At 42.7% G+C, this 18133-nt stretch overlaps 2 protein-coding genes across 4 annotated transcripts in view; one reads left to right on the top strand and one right to left on the bottom strand.

Annotated features, from left to right (window-relative positions):
• LOC139542419 (kelch-like protein 12) overlaps positions 1 to 674 on the bottom strand; it is a 59511-nt gene extending 58837 nt beyond the window's left edge. Inside the window, exon 1 of the mRNA XM_071347826.1 lies at positions 590 to 674. The gene's annotated coding sequence lies outside the window, so the exon portion shown is untranslated. The remainder of the gene's footprint in view (positions 1 to 589) is intronic.
• Positions 199 to 17116, top strand: LOC139542424 (ubiquitin-conjugating enzyme E2 variant 1). Of its 3 annotated transcripts, none has more exons than XM_071347834.1 (4): positions 199 to 504; positions 9870 to 10018; positions 10377 to 10502; positions 15700 to 17116. In XM_071347834.1, exons 1-4 carry the CDS (start codon positions 468 to 470, stop codon positions 15844 to 15846), a joined length of 459 nt encoding a protein of 152 aa, XP_071203935.1. In that variant the 5' UTR covers positions 199 to 467; the 3' UTR covers positions 15847 to 17116. The 3 variants fall into 3 exon arrangements, with proteins under 3 accessions (XP_071203935.1, XP_071203936.1, XP_071203937.1); XM_071347835.1 differs by lacking the exon at positions 199 to 504 and adding an exon at positions 1079 to 1216; XM_071347836.1 differs by lacking the exon at positions 199 to 504 and adding an exon at positions 1552 to 1853.
• Positions 17117 to 18133: the final 1017 nt, after the last annotated feature.

Below are 18133 nucleotides of genomic sequence, written 5' to 3'. Positions count from 1 at the left end.
ACTTTGTGTGCCCTACGTCATCACGCACTGCTTTTTCCCCCCCCCCCCCCCCCCCCCAAAAAAAAAAAATTGTTTGGTGGATAAACATACCACTGTTGGGAAAATGCACATTTTCTTTATGCATATTTTAGAATATTTGCATGAAAACCTGTTGCCAATTGGATGGAAACCTAGCTATTGACCTCCATAGAGTACCACAGTATGAGTTATAATACCTAGCAGTCAAAACAGGAAGAGGTTCCAATCATGTTTCCACCATTCATAATTTTTCCCAGAGAGGATTTTAGAAACACTTAAAATAAGGGCTGCGTTTTGTGTAGGCTTACAATTGCGTGATGTTTTGATAACCGTGTGAATCTCTCTAGGACAAGGTCACTTATCAATATATTCACCTGTATTTACCCCCCTCAATAAAATGCAACGCCAATTAGCTCCTAACGTGGTTATCATAAATAACTACAAATGCCATGATGATCTGGACGAGACTGCCGAATCGATGCAAAGGTAAGGATCTCTAGATTAACTATCTGTTAGCTAAATGTAGTAATTCATACGTTTGATGGGAAAAAAATGTAAATTGACACAATACCTGTTAACAAAGGCGTCAGCTAGAGATGGCGTGCAGGGATTTGTAGTCTTGCATGATGTCTACTTTGATGCTAAGTAGAATTTTCAAATCTGCAAGTAAATAGAGATGAATATATTGATAAGTCACCTTGTCCAAAAGAGATTTACCTGGTTATCAAAACGTCACACCAGGATAAGCCTACATGAAACACAGCCCTTATTTGAAGTGTTTCTAAAAGTCCCTGTGGGGAAAAATTATGGTAGAAAAACGATTGGAACCATTTCCTTGTTTGACCTCTAGGTTTTATAGTATTATGATACCTCCACTGTGGGGCTCTATACAAAAACTCCTTGCTTGGTGAGCGAAAAAATACGAAAAAACGCTACCTGCTGGAAAATACAGTTATCTCTCTCGCTTCACCTCTTCCTCTGCTATTAGCTTATTCTTTTTTGAAATATATGCCATTGTCAAATGAACTACCATTGTCTGTAAATAAAATTTAAAAAACGCCTCTTTCGTTGCGTTAGTATTGGGGGTGGGTAAATCTCGAGCAAGCGCGTTCCCATCTCTCCGCTCCCCTTTAACCAACCATGGTTACGTGTGCGCTCCCGCTACTAAGCGACAAGATGGCGGTCGCCGTCGGATCAGGTAAATTATTCAGATAAATAAACAACTACCACATTACTTATTCCATGTAACAGTCAATAAACGTTTGTTGATGAAGTGTACAAGCGTTCCATGTTGCAATATATCTTACAGAAATGCTCAAGTATTGCTTCTTTTTTCAAAACATTGCTATACATAGCTAATAGCTAGCGAAATTAGCAAGCTAACACCTGGTATCTGCCAGCTGACAAGGTTTTTTTGTCTTGTAATTTCCATAGTGAATTGAAGCTAACAGGACATGTCAAATTCCGTTGGAACCTATCCATACATAGTTACCCATACATTTAACGCTAAATCTAACTCATTTAACATGGCAAAATAACTCGCCAACCTGTGTCGACTGATCAATTGCCGCGTCATTCATCAGGCGTTGTTTTTAGCCTGTAACTAGCTAACGTTTGCTAACCACTCTAGTTCGTGTTGCAAACTAGTTAGCTGCTCACATTAGCTTCCACATCCAGAACGTCATTAGTAAGAAAGCTACAAGCTAGCTCATTATTCGCTAGTCGCAGGAGTAGGTCGAACTGGCTGAGTTGTCTTGAGGTAGTTGACTAACTATATATGAACGGTTTCAGCACGCGTTAGCCTGAACGACACGATTTGTCAGTGATTTCGTGAGGTAATTTTAGCTAACTTGTCAGTCACATTGACTTGTAGTAGTTAGCTACCTATCTTAAGTTATGTTGGAAATATGGCTATATTACATTGTATGTAGAAATAGGCTTTCTATTTAACTATGATGGCATCAATCAGCTAGCAAACGTTAGCTCACTCATCAGAATTTAGGCCAGACCCGTTTTGGCCTAAGAACTGAAATGGCTAGCAAACGTTAGTAAGAATTGTCTACCCACATATTTCTTCGGATTGCTTTACGGGCCAGTAACGTTACAAATTGAATTAGCTAGCTATATATATATATATATATATATATATACGCACGCCTAGTTAATAATCAATTATGAACCCAAAATAGTCAAGGGTTTTACTAACTTTGGTTGGGTAGTGATAGTGGGGTAATTGATGCTGAGTGGTCTCTATAAATGTTACACGTATCTGATTAGCTTAATTATACACTAACAATCCGTTTTTATTACCAAAAACAATATAAGCAGAAATGCTGTAATTTGTAAAATGGAAGTTAAATGCCACATTACCAGATAGCTATGACTAGGAATTTAGCAGAACATTTCGAGAACCTCAGTGTCAATGGGTCTACCCACTAAATCTGCCCTGAGTTATTGCTCACCTCTGCACCCAATAATATAACAATGACTAAACTTAGTGGATACAGTTCAGCAAGGAGCCACGAGTAACCCACTAATCAATCCCATTGATATACTGTTTCCCCTGTGGTATACTCTAGTGATGGGAAACTGAAGCTTTCTGAAGTCTTTGGGGCTTTCACCAAATTGTGCTGAAAATGTTAATTACTCTGAGCTTTTAACACAATGCACATTAGTGACAGCTGCTGGTCAGTAATGAAAATCAGCGTTTGATGTTTTATATATACGTTTTTTCCACTATTCGTCAAATCGCCATGTGCAGCGGTTAGTTGCGATTCTTCATAGCCTACACTGAGTTACCATTGCAGGTTCGCACCTTTATCATGCTTCCAATTTTTAGCTGTGAACCCCCCTTTTTTTGCTGTCAAAAATGTAATTTTGGTCATTATTTAGCATGCTTAAGATCGGGAGTTGAAACTGAAATTATTTCCCCATGTAACTTTTTGCAGAGTGGCACCAGAATTCAATGAAAACACGTCTTAACTTTTTGTAGTTAATAAATCCAATGTGAAACGTGATAACTATAGTATCTTTAATTTGCATTGAAAAGGATAATCCATTCTTCTAATTAAAAATCTCTCCCTTATTTCTGAATCACTAGGGGTGTGTCGATCTCGTCATACTCATTCGTAAACGTGTCCGTTTTTTCATACTTGATACTTGTAATCAGATTTACTCGTGATCGGAAAACCCGGAAGTGCGCTTTAAATGCCCGTAGAGCCCATACCTTAAGTGCGCATTACTGTGCTATCACTCAGTGCATCTCAGAGCACATCGTTATCTTCCTTCATTCACACACCGGCCAAACCTGGACGACGCTGGGCCAATTGTGTGGCCCCCTATGGGACTCCCAATCACGGACGGTTGTGATACAGCCTGGATTCGTGTCTGTAGTGACGCCTCTAGCACTGAGATGCTGTGCCTTAGAACGCTGTGCCACTCGGGAGCCCAAGGCAGTGCCAGTGGCGTTCCAACTGACTACAACATTTGAACTTGAGATGACGAAGAATGTTTTAGGCCTACCAAAGTTACTCCTAGAATTGAACAATATAATGCTTATCTGTATACAAAATATTCAGATAGAAAATTAACGAATTAGCCTCCTTCTGTACGCCTTTATAAGAAATGCATGTCGGTGTCATAGCATGCCGCCGGCATATCGCTCTCTACGGGGCTAGGCCTAAGCATCTCTAACTTCTTTATATATATTTTATTTTAAAGTCCTACAGTAAACTTCTAAGCCTATGCATTTAGTGGACAATTTTAGGTAAGTAGAAAATAAATTGGCTACAAAATGTTGAAACACAAGAAATCGTGTTTTTGTAATTTGTTAAAGGACACTTTCTTGTCTGCATCGAAGTATCAGTCCTTGTACCTAGCATCGAGCATGGTGGTGACACATTAAAGAGGCTCAGAGAGAATGCCACCGAATCGCTTGTTCACAACCTCTAGTAGAGTACCTTTGCAAGTTTTAACCCCACGGTCTGTGTCGCCAGTTTTGTTGAGCAGGCGTTTCAATGCCATGACCAAGGGTATCACGTCTGCTGCAGACGCAGTTGATGAGATTATTTCTCGAGTCAGTTGTTTGAATGGATCTAGGAGTGTGTTTGTATCAAACATGTTCTCAAATGCCATTGAAATTGCAGCACATTCTTGAGCATGAAATATAGCTTTCCTCAGTACGGAATCCTTGTCGACCCACTGTGCTGACAGACTCAGCATGCTCATTGGGCTGACATTGCTGGTCCAAATGTCAATCGGGAAGCTAATAGCAGTGACGCCCATAGCAAGTAGCTCGTGGATGTGCGTTTCAACAATACTGTGTAACTCCGGTAGGGTAACATCTGAAAATAGTGCCTACTTGGTAGTGTGTACCGGGGCTTGACCAGTTGGCGAAAGCCAACATCATCCACAACAGATAACGGTTGATTGTTAAGGGCAATGAATTCCATTTTCTTGGCGTTTTTAATGGATTTCGCCTGAGTTGTCTCTCTGAAAATTTCTTACTCTTTCAAATGACTTCTTGACTTGAACTTGTTTAGTTGTTGGAAGTGTGCGCCTAGTTTTTTTTCTGCTTTTGTTCTAAGTAGTCGCTGAACGTCTGGGGGTGATGCACTTTCAAATGAGTAATTAGGTTTGTGGTATTGAAAGACTTCACTTTCTCCCCTCTGGTATCTTCCTTTGGAACCTCAAAATAGATCCACACAGCAGACATTGTGAGCTAGGTTAGGAATTCTATGTTGAAAATGGAGCGCTGTATTTTTCTTGGCGTCGGTACGTCATCTACCTACGTTATATAGGTATGCACGTCAGCTTTGACATCGGTTTTTGACATCAGCGTTGAACTTGACTTTGGGCCGATGTTGGCATTTTTTAGCTAATATCGCCTGATTCCGATATGCTTACCGATTTTTATATTGTGCGTCTCTAGTTATTAACCGGTTCCCATGCTTTTAAAATAACTGTTCTTTTCCTGGACAGTATAGATCACTTTGGAACTGGACCAGTTCCAACCCCTGCTTAAGACAGAAGCTTATACTTTACTCAATAGAACTAATTGTTTAAACAGAAATGTGCAGAATGTGTGGTCACATAAAAAGATCCACAGAATAATATGCCTCCACCGGGTTTCAACCCCATTCCCTGTCATCTGAGTGTTCTGGACCCCGACTCCACCTGCTGAACTACTGTTCAGGTGATGCTACATGAAAAAATCCTAACATTGTAAGTACGGTGTCCCGTAGTGGTCGATGTTTGAAAGCAGCTTTAAATGCGTGGGATGTCACAGTTTGCAACACAAGGTTTGAAAAACCATGTGAACAAACAAAGCTAAGGACGTCATTGATCACGTCATAATGTTACTTTGGAACGAGCATCGGTACGTTGTCGGATCAGTAGTGCTTTGAAAACTGCATTGGAGTGCCGGTATCAATCATCCCATTACTACTATATTCATAACTTGTCTAATGCAAAATTCTTACTAACTTCTGTAGGCCTATCTACAGGTTTATGGACAGCTGTTGTGTAGTTCAGGTGGTTATGAAAAACAGCTGTTCTCTGGAGCTGCTTAAAGGGACTTGACTAGTAGGAAGCAGAATCTGCATAGCAGCCTCATATTGGCTACTACCAGACACTTGGTCAATGGACCAGGTACAGGTGTGATTGACAGATGACGTTACCAATGTCAGTGGCAACTAGGCACAGGTGAACTGTTTTGGTACAGCTTGAGGTGGTCTGACCCACTCGACCTGTTTTGCAGTCAAAGTTAGCCTATCGCTCGTCTTGTATGGCTTGCAATCAACAAAAACCAGACAAAACCTGGCAAGTGCTGCAATAACAGTTCAAAGGGCACTATAGAAGAATCGAAAAGCTTGCCTTGGTGGGTAACTGACAAATGCATTGAGTATACAAAACATTAAGAACACCATAGACACCATAGGCATCCGGCGCCGACCGAGATGGCCGCCTCGCTTCGCGTTCCTTGGAAAATATGCAGTATTTTGTTTTTTTATGTGTTATTCCTTACATTGGTACCCCAGGTAATCACAGAATAATCTTTCATTACATACAGTCGGGAGGAACTACTGAATATAAGATTAACGTCAACTCACCATCGTTCCAACCAGGAATATGACTTTCCCGAAACGGATCCAGTGTTTTGCCTTCCACCCAATACAATGGATCTGATCCCAGCCGGCGACCCTATGCGACGCCGTAAAAGGGGCAAACGTAGCGGTCTCCTGGTCAGGCTTCGGAGACGGGCACATCGCGCTCCACTCCCTAGCATACTACTCGCCAATGTCCAGTCTCTTGACAATAAGGTTGATGAAATCCGAGCACGGGTAACATTCCAGAGAGACATCAGGGATTGTAACGTTCTCTGCTTCACGGAAACATGGCTAACTCAAGAGACGCTAACGGAGTCGGTGCAGCCAGCTGGTTTCTTCACGCATCGCGCCGACAGAAACATACATCTTTCTGGTAAGAAGAGGGGCGGGGGTGTATGCCTTATGATTAACGAGACGTGGTGTGATCATAACAACATACAGGAACTCAAGTCATTCTGTTCACCTGATCTAGAACTCCTCACAATCAAATGTCGACCCCATTATCTACCAAGGGAATTCTCTTCGATTATAATCACAGCCGTATATATTCCCCCCCAAGCAGACACATCGATGGCCCTGAACGAACTTTATCTGACTCTTTGTAAACTGGAAACCACACACCCTGAGGCTGCATTCATCGTAGCTGTGGGTTTTAACAAGGCAAATCTAAAAACAAAACTCCCTAAATTCTATCAGCATATCGATTGTGCTACCAGGGCTGGTAAAACCTTGGATCATTGTTATACTAACTTCCGCGACGCATATAAGGCCCTCCCCCGCCCTCCTTTCGGAAAAGCTGACCACGACTCCATTTTGTTGCTTCCAGCATACAAACAGAAACTAAAACAACAAGCTCCCGCGCTCAGGTCTGTTCAACGCTGGTCCGACCAATCTGATTCCACGCTTCAAGACTGCTTCGATCACACGGATTGGAATATGTTCCGCATTGCGTCCAACAACAACATTGACGAATATGCTGATTCGGTGAGCGAGTTCATTAGAAAGTGCATTGACGATGTCGTACCCACAGCAACGATTAAAACATTCCCAAACCAGAAACCGTGGATTGACGGCAGCATTCGCGTGAAACTGAAAGCGCGAACCACTGCTTTTAACCAGGGCAAGGTGACCGGAAACATGACCGAATACAAACAGTGTAGCTATGCCCTCCGCAAGGCAATCAAACAAGCTAAGTCCCAGTACAGAGACAAAATAGAGTCGCAATTCAACAGCTCAGACACAAGAGGTATGTGGCAGGGTCTACAGTCAATCACGGATTACAAAAAGAAAACCAGCCCTGTCGCGGACCAGGATGTCTTGCTCCCAGACAGACTAAATAACTTTTTTGCTCGCTTTGAGGACAATACAGTGCCACTGACACGGCCCGCTACCAAAACCTGCGGGCTCTCCTTCACTGCAGCCGATGTGAGTAAAACATTTAAACGTGTTAACCCTCGCAAGGCTGCAGGCCCAGACGGCATTCCCAGCCGCGTCCTCAGAGCATGCGCAGACCAGCTGGCTGGTGTGTTTACGGACATATTCAATCAATCCTTATCCCAGTCTGCTGTTCCCACATGCTTCAAGAGGGCCACCATTGTTCCTGTTCCCAAGAAAGCTAAGGTAACTGAGCTAAACGACTACCGCCCCGTAGCACTCACTTCCGTCATCATGAAGTGCTTTGAGAGACTAGTCAAGGACCATATCACCTCCACCCTACCTGACACCCTAGACCCACTCCAATTTGCTTACCGACCCAATAGGTCCACAGACGGCGCAATCGCAACCACACTGCACACTGCCCTAACCCATCTGGACAAGAGGAATACCTATGTGAGAATGCTGTTCATCGACTACAGCTCAGCATTTAACACCATAGTACCCTCCAAACTCGTCATCAAGCTCGAGACCCTGGGTCTCGACCCCGCCCTGTGCAACTGGGTCCTGGACTTCCTGACGGGCCGCCCCCAGGTGGTGAGGGTAGGTAACAACATCTCCACCCCGCTGATCCTCAACACTGGGGACCCACAAGGGTGCGTTCTGAGCCCTCTCCTGTACTCCCTGTTCACCCACGACTGCGTGGCCATGCACGCCTCCAACTCAATCATCAAGTTTGCGGATGACACTACAGTGGTAGGCTTGATTACCAACAACGACGAGACGGCCTACAGGGAGGAGGTGAGGGCCCTCGGAGTGTGGTGTCAGGAAAATAACCTCACACTCAACGTCAACAAAACAAAGGAGATGATTGTGGACTTCAAGAAACAGCAGAGGGAGCACCCCCCTATCCACATCGACGGGTCAGTAGTGGAGAAGGTGGAACGTTTTAAGTTCCTCGGTGTACACATCACGGACAAACTGAATTGGTCCACCCACACAGACAGCGTTGTGAAGAAGGCGCAGCAGCGCCTCTTCAACCTCAGGAGGCTGAAGAAATTCGGCTTGTCACCAAAAGCACTCACAAACTTCTACAGATGCACAATCGAGAGCATCCTGTCGGGCTGTATCACCGCCTGGTACGGCAACTGCTCCGCCCACAACCGTAAGGCTCTCCAGAGGGTAGTGAGGTCTGCACAACGCATCACCGGGGGCAAACTACCTGCCCTCCAGGACACCTACACCACCCGATGTCACAGGAAGGCCATAAAGATCATCAAGGACAACAACCACCCAAGCCACTGCCTGTTCACCCCGCTATCATCCAGAAGGCGAGGTCAGTACAGGTGCATCAAAGCAGGGACCGAGAGACTGAAAAACAGCTTCTATCTCAAGGCCATCAGACTGTTAAACAGCCACCACTAACATTTAGCGGCCGCTGCCAACATACTGACTCAACTCCAGCCACTTTAATAATGGGAAGTGATGGAAATTATGTAAAAATGTACCACTAGCCACTTTAAACAATGCCACTTAATATAATGTTTACATACCCTACATTACTCATCTCATATGTATATGTATATACTGTACTCTATATCATCTACTGCATCTTGCCATCTTTATGTAATACATGTATCACTAGCCACTTTAAACTATGCCACTTTATGTTTACATACCCTACATTACTCATCTCATATGTATATACTGTACTCTATACCATCTACTGCATCTTGCCTATGCCGTTCTGTACCATCACTCATTCATATATCTTTATGTACATATTCTTTATCCCTTTACACTTGTGTGTATAAGGTAGTAGTTGTGGAATTGTTAGGTTAGATTACTTGTTGGTTATTACTGCATTGTCGGAACTAGAAGCACAAGCATTTCGCTACACTCGCATTAACATCTGCTAACCATGTGTATGTGACAAATAAAATTTGATTTGATTTGAGACTGACCAGGTGAATCCAGGTGGAAGCTATCTTTTATTGATGAAGGGGAGGAGACCGATTTAAAGAAGGATTAAAAAATGTTTAGCCTTGATATAATTGAGACATGGATTGTGTATGTGTGCCGTTGACGGTGAATGGCAAGTCAAAATGTTTCAGAGCTTTTGAACGGGTATGGTAGTAGGTGCCAGGCTCACCAATATGCCTGTTTAATGCTTTCGACAGTTTGTAGAGTCCATGCCCCAAAGAATTGAGGCTGTTCTGAGAAAAAAGGGGCGGGGTGCAACGCAATATTAGGAAGGTGTACCTAATGTTTGGTATTCTCAGTGTATATTGAACCTAATCGGGATGTGTACTGTTTTTGTTTTGTCTTTCAATCATTTCTGTTTTCTGTGCTTGACTCTCACACTAACAGGCGTTAAGGTTCCTCGTAACTTCCGGCTGCTTGAAGAGCTGGAAGAAGGTCAGAAAGGTGTGGGGGATGGGACAGTGAGCTGGGGATTGGAAGATGATGAGGACATGACCTTGACAAGATGGAGAGGGATGATCATTGGCCCTCCTAGGGTGAGTAGGCTACTCTGATCCACAGGCTTCCACCAAGTTTGGTTCCCTGGCCTTGTCCAGAAACAACTCCTAGTGCTGACCACACTAGGCACTTGTGGCAATCTGAGAGGTTTGGACAGATGTAAGCAATATGGAAAAAATTCCACCTAGAATATCAAAGAGCAAGGTGGAGTTTTAACCATAATGCTAAATCTATCCAATCCTCTCAGTTTTTCACAAGCTTCTACGGAGTAGGGACTAGAGTTTGTTCCTGGATAAGGCCACTGTTTCCTAATGTAGACGTTCTGTATAACATGCTATCAGGAACCTTTGTCTGGCCTGCCATGATCACTGATGTGTTTTGTATGTCATTTTTCAGACAATCTATGAAAATAGGATGTACAGTCTGAAGGTTGAATGTGGTCCCAGATATCCAGAGGCACCACCGTTTGTCAGATTTGTGACAAAGATCAACTTGAATGGTGTGCACAACTCCAATGGCGTGGTAAGTAAACCTGTGTGGCTGGCCTTTTTTGCTGTTTAATAAAATGCTGTAAATCCTGCAAAATGTTTCAATTTGTGAAGGAAGATGTTGGAAAATATCTCCTTTGTGTTGTAGATATTTTTTGACATATGTTTGAAGATTTGGTTATGTTAATTGAAGTGAATGACTGATTTAAATTGCCCCTGGCTGCTATAATAAGATGGAGTTTAGTGCAGAGCTAACATGCAGTTGGATGACTGGTACACATAACATACACATGGGTTTTGTTGTAGATATGTGGTAGTAGAGTAGTGGCGTGAGGGGGCACACTTAATGTGTTGTGAAATGTAATGTTTTTAATTATATCTGCCTCACTTTTCCTAGGGTCCAACATAATTAACTGCTGCCTTGGCAGCTGCTAATGGGGATCCATAATAAATACAAATGCCTACTAAGTTTAGGTCACATTACAGACAGGAAATGTCACATGCAATAAGAGTCCATTGCTATTTCAGACGACAGTACTTTGCTTGAACTTTACTAAATATAGTTATACATGATCATATATAATGTAGGTTCTGCAGGATAGGCTATTCCATAGGTTGCATTGAAGTAGACTTACTGTGCCTTTGGGAAAGTATTCAGACCCCTCGACTTTTTCCACATTTTAAGTTACAGCCTTACTCTAAAATGTATTAAATCGTTTTTTCCCATTATCAACCTAGAAACAGTAACCCATAATGACAAAGCAAAAACAGGTTTTTAGAAATGTTTGCTAATTTATCAACTCAGCAAAAAAAAGAAACGTCCTCTCACTGTCAACTGCGTTTATTTCCAGCAGACTTAACATGTGTAAGTATTTTTATGAACATCTCAAGATTCAACAACAGACGTAAACTGAACAAGTTCCACAGACATGTGACTAACAGAAATGGAATAATGTGTCACTGAACAAAGGGTGGTCAAAATCAAAAGTAACAGTCAGTATCTGGTGTGGCCACCAGCTGCATTAAGTACTGCAATGCGTTAGAGGTCGACCGACTATGATTTTTCAATGCCGATACCGATTATTGGAGCACCAAAAAAAGCAGATACAGATTAATCTGCCAATTTAAAAATAAATAAAAATATATTTTTTATATATATATATTTGTAATAATGACAACTACAACAAAACTGAATGAACACTTTGATTTTAACTTAATATAATGCATAAATAAAATATATTTAGTCTCAAATAAATTATGAAACATGTTCAATTTGGTTTAAATAATGCAAAAACAGTGTTGGAGAAAGTAAAAGTGCAATATGTGCCATGTAAAAAAAGCTAACGTTTAAGTTCCTTGCTCAGAACATAAGAACATATGAAAGCTGGTGGTTCCTTTTAACATGAGTCTTCAATATTCCCCTGTTAAGAGGTTTTAGATTTGTAGTTATTATAGGAATTATGACGTTTTCTCTCTATACCATTTGTATTTCATATACCTTTGACTGATGGATGTTCTTATAGGCGCATTAGTTTTGCCAGCCTAATCTCGGGAGTTGATAGGCTTTAAGTCATAAACAGAGCTGTGCTTCAATTGCGAAGATCTGCTGGCAAACGCAGGAAAGTGCTGTTTGAATGAATGCTTACGAGCCTGCTGCTGCCTACCACCACTCAGTCAGACTACTCTATCAAATCATAGAATTAATTATAATATAATAAACACACAGAAATACGAGCCATAGGTCATTAATATGGTCAAATCCAGAAACAATCATTTTGAAAACAAAACGTTTATTCTTTCAGTGAAATACGGAACCGTTCTGTATTTTATTGAACGGGTGGCATCCATAAGTCTAAATATTGCTGTTACATTGCACAACCTTCATTGTTACGTCATAATTATGTAATATTCAGGCAAATTAATTATTCTTTGTTAGGAATAAATGGTCTTCACACAGTTCGCAACGAGCCAGGCGGCCCAAACTGCTGCCTATACCCTGACTCTGCTTGCACAGAACGCAAGAGAAGTGACACAATTTCCCTAGTTAATACTGCCTGCTAACATGAATTTCTTAACTAAATATGCAGGTTTAAAAAAATATATACTTGTGTATTGATTTTAAGAAAGGCATTGATGTTTATGGTTAGGTACATTGGTGCAACGTCAGTGCTTTTGTCGAAGTAGGCTGTGATTCAATGATAAATTAACAGGCACCGCATTGATTATTTGCAACGCAGGACAAGCTAGTTAAACTAGTAATATCATCAGCCATGTGTAGTAAACTAGTGATTATGTTAAGATTGATTGTTTTTATATAAGATAAGTTTAATGCTAGCTAGAAACTTACTTTGGCTCCTTGCTGCACTCGCGTAACAGGTGGTCAGCCTGCCACACAGTCTCCTCGTGCAGTGCAATGTAATCGGCCATAATCGGCGTCCAAAAATGCCTTTTACCGATTGTTATGAAAACTTGAAATCGGCCCTAATTAATTGACCATGCCGATTAATCGGTCGACCTCTACAGTGCATCTCCTCCTCATGGACTGCACCAGAATTGCCAGTTCTTGCTGTGAGATGTTACCCCGCTCTTCCACCAAGGCACCTGCAAGTTCCCGGACATTTCTGGGGGGAAAGGCCCTAGCCATCACCCTCCGATCCAACAGGTCCCAGACATGCTCAATGGGATTGAGATCCGGACTCTTCGCTGGCCATGGCAGAACACTGACATTCCTGTCTTGCAGGAAATCACGCACAGAACGAGCAGTATGGCTGGTGGCATTGTCATGCTTCAGGGTCATGTCAGGATGAGCCTGCAGGAAGGGTACCACATGAGGGAGGAGGATGTCTTCCCTGTAACGCACAACGTTGAGATTGCCTGCAATGACAACAAGCTCAGTCCGATGATGCTGTGACACACTGCCCCAGACCATGACGGACCCTCCACCTCCAAATCGATCCCGCTCCAGAGTACAGGTCTCGGTGAAACGCTCATTCCTTCGACGATAAACGCAAATCCCACCATCACCCCTGGTGAGACAAAACCGTGACTCGTCAGTGAAGAGCACTTTTTGCCAGTCCTGTCTGGTCCAGCGACGGTGGGTTTGTGCCCATAGGCAACGTTGTTGCCCGGTGATGTCTGGTGAGGACCTGCCTTACAACAGGCATACAGGCCCTCAGTCCAGCCGCTCTCAGCCTATTGCGGACAGTCTGAACACTGATGGAGGGATTGTGCATTCCTGGTGTAACTCGGGCAGTTGTTGTTGCCATCATGTACCTGTCCCACAGGTGTGATGTTGTAACACGTGGTCTGCCACTGCGAGGACGAGCAGCTGTCCCTCCTGTCTCCCTGTAGCGCTCTCTTATGTGTCTCACAGTACGGACATTGCAAATTATTGCCATGGCCACATCTGCAGTCCTCATGCTTCCTTGCAGCATGCCTAAGGCACGTTCACACAGATGAGAAGGGACCCTGGGCATCTTTCTTTTGGTGTAGAATGGCCTGCGGTGTCCTAAGTTTTCATAACTGTGACCTTAATTGCCTACCGTCTGTAAGCTGTTAGTGTCTTAACGACCGTTCCACAGGTGCATGTTCATTAATTGTTTATGGTTCATTGAACAAGCATGGGAAACAGTGTTTAAACCCTTTACAATGAAGATCTGTGAAGTTATTTGGATTTTTACGAATTATCTTTGAAAGACAGGGTCCTGATAAAGGGCAGTTTCTTTTTTTGCTGAGTTTATATATAAACAAACTATGACATTTACTTAAGTTTTCAGACTCTTTACTCAGTACTTTGTTGAAGCACCTTTGAAAGCATTGTCTTATTGTGTATGACGCTACAAGCTTGGCACATCTATATTTGGTGAGTTTCTCCCATTCTTCTCTGCAGATGCTCTCAAGCTCTGTCAGGTTGCATGGGGAGTGTTGCTGCACAGCTATTTTCAGGTCTCTCCAGAGATATTCGATCAAGTTCAGGCTCTGACTGGGCCAAGTACGTGCTCTGGCTTCCGGACATTTAGAGACTTGTCCCGAAGCCACTCCTGCATTGTCTTGGCTGTGTGCTTAGGGTCGTTGTCCTGTTGGAAGGTGAACTTTAACCCGCTCCAGAGCAGACTGGGGCTTTCATCAAAGATGTCTCTGTACTTTGCTCCGTTCATATTTCCCTCAATCCTGACTGGTCTCCCAGTCCCTGCCGCTGAAAAACATCCCCACAGCATGATACTGCCATCACTATTCTTCACCTTAGGGAAGGTTTTCATCCAGGCATGATGCTTGGCATTCTGGCCAAAGAGTTGAATCTTGGTTTCATCAGACCAGAGAATCATGTTTGTCATGGTCTGGGAGTCTTTAGGTGCCTTTTGGCAAACTCCAGGCGGGCTGTAATGTGCCTTTTACTGAGTGGCTTCCATCTGGCCACTCTACCATAAAGGCCTGATTGATGGATTGCTGCAGAGATGGCTGTTCTTCTAGAAGGTTCTCCCATCTCCACAGAGGAGCTCTGTCAGAGTGACCATCGGGTTTTTGATCACCTTCCTGATCCAAGGCCCTTGTCCCCTGATTGCACAGTCTTGGTGCTTCCAAACTTCCATTTAAGAATGATGGAGGCCACTGTGTTCTTGGGGACCTTCGATGCTGCCGATTTTTTTATTTTTTATTTTATTTATTTTTTGTACCCTTCCCCAGATCTGTGCCTTGACAGAGCCTGTCTCAGAGCTCTACGGACAATTTTTTTTCGACCTCATGGCTTGGTTTTTGCTCTGACATGCACTGTCAAGTGGGACGTTATATAGACAGATGTGTGCCTTTCCAAATAATGTCCAATCAATTGAATTTACCACAGGTGGACTCCAATCAAGTTGTAGGAACATCTCAAGGATGATCAATGGAAACAGGATGCACTTAAGCTCAACTTCGAGTCTCATAGCAAAGGTTCTGAATACTTATGTAAATAAGGTAGCTCTGTTTTTTATTTAGTATACATTGGCAAAAATTTCATGCGGGTTTCACTTTAACGTTATGGTGTGTTGTGTGTAGATTGATGAGGGGAAATAAACTATTTAATCAATTTTAGAATAAGGCTGTAACGTAACAAAATGTGGGTACAGTCAAGGGGTCTGAATACTTTCCGAAAGGCACTGTATCTGCATTTTACACCCATTAAAAACCTGATTGATGTGAGAGTGTAATTGAGGTGTGACAATGTTTCTCTCTCCTTGTTCCCTGTCCTGCAGGTTGACACACGAGCAGTGTCTGCGCTGGCCAAGTGGCAGAACTCATACAGCATCCGTGTGGTCCTGCAGGAGCTCAGACGACTCATGATGTGCAAGGAGAACATGAAGCTCCCCCAGCCACCAGAGGGCCAGATCTACACCAACTGAACCCATGTTACTACTCTCTTCCTTTTCCCCTTCTTTTGTTTTCAGTCATCCTTTCACCCCATCTACCACCTCCCTCCTTTTTTCATTCAGGTGCCTACCAACACTCAAGCGTACACACACACACACACACACACACACACACACACACACACACAGATATAGGGATGTACATGTATGCACGTGTACATAAACACATAGACATAGGAACATACATGTGTGCGAAAGCGTATGCAGACATACACGAACATGCAATCACTTCTGTATGCGCCATTCCTAGGCCCTGGCCCCTCCCCTCTTCCATCACTGGAGCTCTGGTTGGCCTAAAGAAGACTAGGCAGGCGGAGTCATCGGTCCACACCAGACCTGATCATTCGAATACTGTACATCTTAATCTTTTTTTATTATTATTTGTTATAAATGCAGATTGTACAATAACATAAATAATCTTGAGTGTACATTTTGTGTGCTGCCTTTTTGTAATAGAGAAAGAACCCCAGCCAGTCCTTACTTGTTTGTTATTCACCAATTATGCGATTATTTGTGGATGTTCAGTGCCAAATATAACTGAGATACATTTTCTTATCAGGTTCTAAACATAATCCAACCAGTCAATTACCTTACCTCCCCATTGATTTAGAGAGCTTGACTCAACAAATGTGAAAATATTTAGTGTTTTTCTGGGCTTTGTGCATGTTTGTATATAGTATAGCAATCTATTTACCATATCCACTGGAAATGCATGTGACTGCAGCAGCTTATGGCAAGATGCCTGAAGTAGTAAGGCCTTCATGCTGTCACTTTGGTCAACACTTGTGTGGCCATGACACAAGCAACCACTGATATTACGCCTCCCATACCCAGTAATGTTTTAATTCATAAGTGTAATGGGGTGTATAAACTCAATACAATAAAATTTGCCAGCTGATAGGGTTCATACAGCAGAAAACTTGAATTAGCTACCTCTTTCGGTCCTTAGTTATAGGAGAGTAGAATTGACCAGTTGTTTTCTTCCCCCATAAATCTTGCATCATGCCTTCACACTTGTGTATAGTGTCTAGAGTCCTATGGTTCTAACCACCTGCAGCCATTTCCCATGTTTGTCTTAGCTTACTAGAGTCATTGGGTTTAAGGTCATTCATACACTGTTATGAAACTACAGTGGTTGTACTTTTACACTATCTTTGTCTGTACATGATCTTATGTATAGTGTTTACGTTTGTTCCCTTTGAGTGAGCTTACCTAACATGCAGTAAATCTCAGTGTGACCAGTTTTCTGACTATTTCTCTCAGTAATGGTGGTGGCTAGTTTGATTTTATAAAGTACAATATTACAAATATGCTCCTCTTGAAGTGGGATCGGAGGAAATAGTATACATCAAAAGGGTGCAGTCCTATTAGCTTAAGTTCAGCGTTTAAAATTCTGTGGACATAGTTCCCCTTGTGCAAATTGTAAAATGGCTTACGTTGCATTCAGAAAGTATTCAGACCCCTTGACTTTTTCCACATTTTGTTACGTTACAGCCTTATTCTAAACTGGATTAAATAGTTTTTATCCCCTCAATCTACACACAATAGCCCATAATGACAAAGTAAAAACAAGTTTTCAGAAATGTTAGCAAATGTATTAAAAATAAAACACTGAAATATATTTACAGTACATAAGTATTCAGACACTTGACTCAGTACTTTGTTGAAGCACCTTTGGCAGTGATTACAGCTTCGAGTCTTCTTGGGTATGACGCTACAAGCTTGGCACACTTGTATTTGGGGAGTTTCTCCCATTCTTCTCTGCAGATGCTCTCAAGCTCTGGCAGGTTGGATGAGGAGTGTCGCTGCACAGCTATTTTTAGGTCTCCAGAGATGTTAGATCGGGTTCAAGTCCGGTCTCTGGGTGGGCCACTCAAAGACATTCAGAGACTTGTCCCGAAGCTACTCCTGCATTGTCTTGACTGTGTGCTCGTTGTCCGGTTGGAAGGTGAACCTTCGCCCAAGTCTGAAAACCTGCTCCAGAGCACTCAGGATTTCAAGGATCTCTCTGTACTTTGCTCCATTAATCTTTTCCTCAATCCTGACTAGTCTCCAAGTCCTCACAGCTGAAGAACATCCCCACAGCATGATGCTGCCACCTCCATGATTCATTTTAGGGATCATGCCAGGTTTCCTGCAGACGTGACGCTTGGCATTCAGGCCAAAGAGTTGAATATTAGTTCTCATGGACTGAGTACTTTAGGTGCCTTTGGCAAACTCCAAGTGGGCTGCCGTGCCTTTTACTGAGGAGTGGCTTCCG

This window comes from Salvelinus alpinus, chromosome 17 (genome assembly GCF_045679555.1).
Source record: "Salvelinus alpinus chromosome 17, SLU_Salpinus.1, whole genome shotgun sequence".
NCBI lineage: Eukaryota > Metazoa > Chordata > Actinopteri > Salmoniformes > Salmonidae > Salvelinus > Salvelinus alpinus.
The sequence above is the reverse complement of the archived record's forward strand: the minus strand, read 5'-3'. Positions and strand labels throughout refer to the sequence as shown.

What these genes read in the sequence shown, in the direction of transcription:
- LOC139542424 (XM_071347835.1), top strand. Translation starts at nt 1,159, where the DNA reads ATGGTTACGTGTGCGCTCCCGCTACTAAGCGACAAGATGGCGGTCGCC. An exon ending in GGCGGTCGCCGTCGGATCAG is followed by an intron (nt 1,217 to 9,869) that starts GTAAATTATTCA and finishes TCACACTAACAG; the next exon opens with GCGTTAAGGTTCCTCGTAAC. An exon ending in TGCACAACTCCAATGGCGTG is followed by an intron (nt 10,503 to 15,699) that starts GTAAGTAAACCT and finishes CCTGTCCTGCAG; the next exon opens with GTTGACACACGAGCAGTGTC.